General features: G+C 35.9%; 1 protein-coding gene across 1 annotated transcript in view; it reads right to left on the bottom strand.

Moving 5' to 3' along the window:
• Positions 1-1,377: 1,377 nt before the first annotated feature.
• Positions 1,378-6,014, bottom strand: part of LOC109540851 (short stature homeobox protein 2) — a 12,717-nt gene continuing 8,080 nt past the window's right edge. Inside the window, exons 2-5 of the mRNA XM_019909342.2 lie at positions 5,361-5,596; positions 4,870-4,927; positions 2,036-2,232; positions 1,378-1,978 (exon numbers count right to left, since the gene is read on the bottom strand). Of these exons, the coding sequence (XP_019764901.2) occupies positions 1,799-1,978; positions 2,036-2,232; positions 4,870-4,927; positions 5,361-5,596 (671 nt within the window). The 3' untranslated portion in view covers positions 1,378-1,798. The remainder of the gene's footprint in view (positions 1,979-2,035; positions 2,233-4,869; positions 4,928-5,360; positions 5,597-6,014) is intronic.

Genomic DNA, 6,014 nt, shown 5'->3' with positions numbered 1-6,014 from the left:
TCCTGTAATAAACCCCAGGCCATTTGGGGCAGTAAATTATTATTTTATATTCCAATTTGTTGCACTTTCTATGTTACAATAATTTGATGAAGGATGGAAGGTATAGGAAACTAGCTATACATATTACAGAGTTCTGTACTTGTAGTCGGCAGTTTACGATCATGGCTGCTAGGACACGCCTGTTTGAGCGATTTTGTATACGAGGCGGTCAGGTAAAGTACGTCGAATGTTGCCTGTATAATCTTGTTTAAGGCGTGTTATAAAAAATAGGTTATGTTAAAATATATGTTTAAGTCAAAAGAGATAGACTTTCGAGGCTATTCCTTGAAACTAATGGGTTTTTCGGGGTTTTAGGCCGTCGTTCAGTAGAATTTCTTAAAAACCCGAAAAACCTATTAGTTTATTTGTTTAAGCGTTTTTTCATGATGTGAGAGCAGCGATCTTGTCTTTTCAAATATTTTACTTGCTAAAAAAATTTTGTAGAAGGGGGTGGTATTTCCCTTTTTGTGTATTTTGTTTCGACCTAAATGCGTACAAAAATTCCCTAAATAACAGAACAAGTTCTTAGTAAATGTTCTCATTTTTTGTGATGCTGGGAAAGCGAGTAAAGGAAAAAATATGTTGGGATAAACGTCCAAACAATTCTCACTCGGATTCCTAATATTTCAATTATTTTTTTATGGAGTTTAGCTAATTTCGAAAAAAATTATCGATAGTTTGTAAACTAAAAAACATAAGGATGTAAATGAAAATTGCTTCCGTTGCATTTGATATTGCCAAAACAGTCCGCAATCACGAAAACCAAAAGAAAAAAACTGGGTAACCCCAAGTGTTTGTTTTAAAATCACAAATCAAAGTTTCGTGTGGCTGACCCTTGTTTACAAAGCCACAGAGCGCTACTAACGCAATTATATCCAATCAACAAGAGCAAGAAGACCTAATCATTTATGACACTACAAAAGCGAGGGTTCTAACTTAATAAATGTTAAACCAATAATACCACTGTGTCAGTTCTCATTCGTCTTTACTGATATCAAAGATATCTTCGAATGTTTCTCCTTATAGGATTCTTTAGTTTTGATGTGAAGTCGTAGGGGGTTCAAATCGAAACTTCCCGCATTTACTGTATATTTAGAGAATGAGAAAGTGGATATGAAAGTTTTGCTGTGTAAAATGTAAAAAGTGAAGTTTTTGGTGATAACGCAAGGGTAAACTCAATAATTAGTCACCAAGTGCAAGTGATTTATTGCTAGATGTAAAACATCCAACTGGACGTTTTCTCGGGGTTACAAAAACCATCAACCCTTCTGCAAAACGCGTTTTATTAAAATGAATCCATTATACACACCTCTAAAAGGTTGACAATGATCCAAATGATCTGGCAATATTTGTTAGATGTAATTTTCATGAGAAATTTTATTACAAATTTGTGACGTAAACCAACCATTTTCCTACTTCAAAACATTACAAACGATGTTAAGTAATATCAAGCTTCTTTCAATCGAAGTATTAAAAAGCAGGAAAAAGAATGAAAACCCATAAATCATGCATCATCAATCACATTGGTTACGTCACTGCGAAAACAAACGTGATATTATTATCTGCCATTGAAAAAAGCGCATAAAACGAAATATCACAGAAATGATCTGTCTTGTTTAGAAATAGATATCGAAGTTCTTTAATGCAACGATTTTATTAATACAACGATATTCAGTCTCAACCTAAGCAGAAAAAACTAAATCACTCTACCAAACTGTGAACACATGAAGGAAACTTAACTAAACTCAAAGCTCTAAAACTAGTTCTGCGGCTTTTCTCGCGCAGAAAGTCCCAAAGCTTCTGCGTGTTTTCGGGCTTTAAGCCGCAAATCTGCAATACTGGAATTTTTGTGCGCTACTGCTAGAGCTGCAAATTCGAGAGGGTATTGAGGGCACAGTATGCTAGCTGGGTTACTTCCAACCGCTACAGCTGCTGCGTACTAAAATGAAACCATTAGATGTATTAAATCCCTCGGAATACAGATACCAGTAAATACCTGATGTGCTGCAGTGATAAATGCAGAATTTATAGCAGAAAACGCTGTTCCTTGTTGGGAAAACGATGATGAGGTCAGCCTTTCGTAGTTGGATCCAATAGAAATCCCTCTCAACGCTGGCACGTTCATATAAGGAATCACTCTACATGGTTCTAATGGTGTGCTTGATGGTGGGCTTGGATTATTTATCATAATTCCTGCACAAAATGACACTTATGTGGTCCGGTGCAGTTTTAAACGAGAATATTCCATAGGGTTTAAGTGTCGACATAAATCCAACTTAAAACATTAAATTATTTGCAAGAGGCGAGCATTTCTAACTGAAAATCATCTTTAAACCATGGATAGCACCCCCATAATTCTATTTTCACCATGAATATATCATGAACTCTGTTCTGCGGCTCATTTGGCCTTGCTGACATGGGTACAAGTGCCTAAACTCCCCAATAAACATATTTAAAGTTTCAAATTTTTATCATTAAACTGCCTTTAGAATCAGGCTCTTTTTTTGGGAAATCATGCATTTATTGCGCCTTGTTTTCTTAAATTTGGATAAAAAAATGAAAATGGTAAATAATTTGAAAAAATCGTTGTAGTACTATACCTACTTTTGACTTATTTAAAACGCTTTTATTTATTTATCGAAAATACATTATTAAATTAGTTGCTAATGTAAAAGCAAAAACAGTGAATACATATAATGCCTTCATAATTTGCTGATGCGGAATAATTTCAATTGAATTTCGTTGATAAATTAACTTTCCCAAACCGTGATTTAAAAAATCAATGGTGAGGGCTCTCAATTAGTAAATCGGTTTAAATAAATCCAGTGTAGGGGCGAGCGGCCGGCGAAGCAATGAATAAATAGGTAACATGTTTAGCTCATATTCAAAATGAATAAACCTGACTTAACCCCCTATTTGTAAATGTAATTTGCTAGACAGGGTCTCAACTGGGGTGAGAGCAAATCTCTGAATATCCATAGGCGGGGCTATGTTAAACAGTACACAAATAATCACTTTAGTTAACTGGTACACGCTGCACGGGAACTCTATAATCCCTTTATACTACCATTAAATCTTTTTTTTTTAATTTGAAGCATAAGGCTAATTCTTTCCTAATCCTGCATTTTACTAATCGGGATTTATGGCTGCCTTTCGAAAGGACCACTCGATGCTTTAGTTAGTTAATACTGAAACGATCCTCACATTAAGATGCGGTATTACAGAGTGGTTCAAAATTTGCGTCATTCCTCTGGAGGTGTGGTCTGAGTGTATTTTAGGAGTAATAATAGTAAAAAAAGTAAATTTTTTAGAAATTAAAGGATTAACAGTAAATTCAACGGGATTCGTTAAATATAGGGATCTACTTCTTTGTTCTTTGTGGTCATCATAACCTCAAATTGATGTGCATGCAAATAAACATACAGTTTGTCTTTAACTTCAAACAAGTTAGTGCCTATGTAATCAATCCGGTGTTCAGCGAACCATTGGTTTAATGTGTACTTGTGTTCGGTGTATCTACATACGTGGTAGGAATGTAGCCCTTCCTCGGTATTCATTTAGTGCCTGGTGCCTGGGAAAGTGTCAGTTGTGCAATGCTCTGAGTATCCCTGGAAGGCTTTGCTGCAATACCTGTTCCTGTGTGTCTGGAACTCGAACATCTATTGTCGTCCTGAATCTTCCAGTGTTTCTGGGCCTTTTTTGGCGCAAGTTCTTACAGCTTCTGTTATGTTAATGTGACCCATAACTAATCGCATAATATCGAAAATTGGTTAAGTATTACCATGGGCTACCAATCAAAGATGGGGCCATTTAATAATAATGCTTAATAACAAAGTTGTCATTCGATTTTCAACTGTTAACGTCTAGAAATTTTCGAAAAATAAATTTTCTCTTCAAGTGAGCCCCTATAGGAACGACGCCAATTTTGAATCACCCTGTATAATAAATGTACAGAACATTAATTTTTTTTGGAAGACGATAAACCAAAAGTAACGCCATTGAAAGCGATGAAGTAAGCGAGAGGCAGTAAGTATAATTTAGTAGCCCCAAAGGGCCATACTACTCGGGGCAGACCAGTCTTCTTATGCTCGCCATTTGAATGACTGAATGTTGGAAAATTGCACTCCAGGGGAATTATTTCATTTGATTGAAAACTCTCGCCTTAGCGGTATTTTTTTAGATCCGTTCCTCTATATAAACTCGATTATGTACCGCAGATTTTTTTGCTTAGGGCGTCGCCCTTATTTATATACCACTTTACAGCCTAGCAGAATGCTCAAGCCCTCCAAAAAGTAGGATAGGAATGTGTATCGAATTTTTCTAAAGGAATGACTATTCAAGACACTCCTTTATTGGCTTATATACAGAGCGTTTGGAAGTCTCTTTATGCGGAATTATGCATTTGGATAGTTTTACTTTTTCTTCCAAGAAACATTAGCTTCCGATCTACACTTGAACATTTTAAATGCACTTAGTCTTAACAAAAATTAATTTTGATTCGAAGGAAAATATCTCCTCACTTTTTTCCGGCGCACGGTTTTGCTGATGAATGATGACACGATAAGATCGAATAGTCACGGACTCATTTTGTCCATAAAGTCTCTAATAATTGTACTACTTCATAATTAATAATATACAGGATTATTCAAGTGTCAGACATAACGTTAATATATTTTTTTAAAAACGCCGAAACACGTAATTTCATTGAAATTACTGGTCAAGTTTTAGTGATTCATTTAAAGGGCTTCAAAACCTGTATTCAATGGTATAAAAAACACCGATAAGAAATGCCTTGCAAAAAACATTATCTAAAAATGCCGTTATACCAACCTTTTTGCATCTGATTTTCATGTTTCCGACATTTCGCCCTACGATTTTGAAACCAAACCTGCAACAAACATTCTATTCATTAGCATAAAGAGACCGTGTATCGTGTTTTCCAACTTTTTCACACATTATTTCACCTGAAATGACAAAAGGTCCATATCGTAAACGGTTCAATTTGATCCTTCTTTGTCCTCTTAGTAGGTCTATTACTCAGACTAATGGCTCTATTAGCTGATAATTTCCTAATGAATACGTATTATGTAGAGGGACTAGAAATCGAGCAAGTAGCATCGATTAAGTGGTAGATTAACGGCATTAGGGGAACATTAAAAGTGATTGATATCGAAAACCATTCGAGTGAACGAAATGGCTTCGCTGGACACTTACAGCCCTCACAGACCACTTAATAGATTGATACTAAGTGTTTAGCTGTAATTCAAGGGGATGCACTGCTTTCAGATAAATATACCAGCATTACAGCTCTTTAGTCTTACCTGTACCCTAGCTTCACTCAGTCCTAATCGCTGACTGAGTTCTTCTCTCATAAAGGCATCGGGATAGTGAGTTTCATCGAACAACCTCTCCAATTCATTCAATTGTTCCAAAGTGAAGTTTGTTCTGGATCGACGCTGCTTTGTAGTGGACTTGGCGTTATTGAGCAAAGGGGACGAATGCCTGGATATCGATGACGCTTCTTCTGTATTGGAGTCTTCTTTGGAATCTATTATGTCTGGAAGTAGATACACGAAATGTTAACGTGGCTAACCTGGCCTGATTTGATTATCAAATCATTGTATAGGGTTATCCATTTTATGTTTGGGAAAGTAAAGTAAAGAAAACGCAGAAAATATTCAGATGGAGACGAAAATTTTAATTCAATATAAAGACTAAACCTTGCCATTATATGTGAAAAACAATATAATTTAAATGTTCACGCGACCCCCTACAGGCCTCAATCCTTAATTTTGAATGACTTTTCGGCATATTATCGCAGATATCTCGGTCATAACTTCCCGGATTTAGGGGGGGGGGGGGTTATGTAGAAAAAATACAGTCTTCTGTTGTCTATAAAATTAGAAAAATTATCGTCGTTTTGTGCAAGGGTGGCGTAATATTATTGCAAAATTTCATGTTTTCCGTCCCGTTTT

This window comes from Dendroctonus ponderosae, unplaced genomic scaffold, assembly GCF_020466585.1.
Source record: "Dendroctonus ponderosae isolate FM_Combo_2020 unplaced genomic scaffold, Dpon_F_20191213v2 Dpon_F_20191213_1, whole genome shotgun sequence".
In the NCBI taxonomy this organism is placed as follows: domain Eukaryota; kingdom Metazoa; phylum Arthropoda; class Insecta; order Coleoptera; family Curculionidae; genus Dendroctonus; species Dendroctonus ponderosae.
This window is presented reverse-complemented; position numbering and strand designations above follow the sequence as displayed.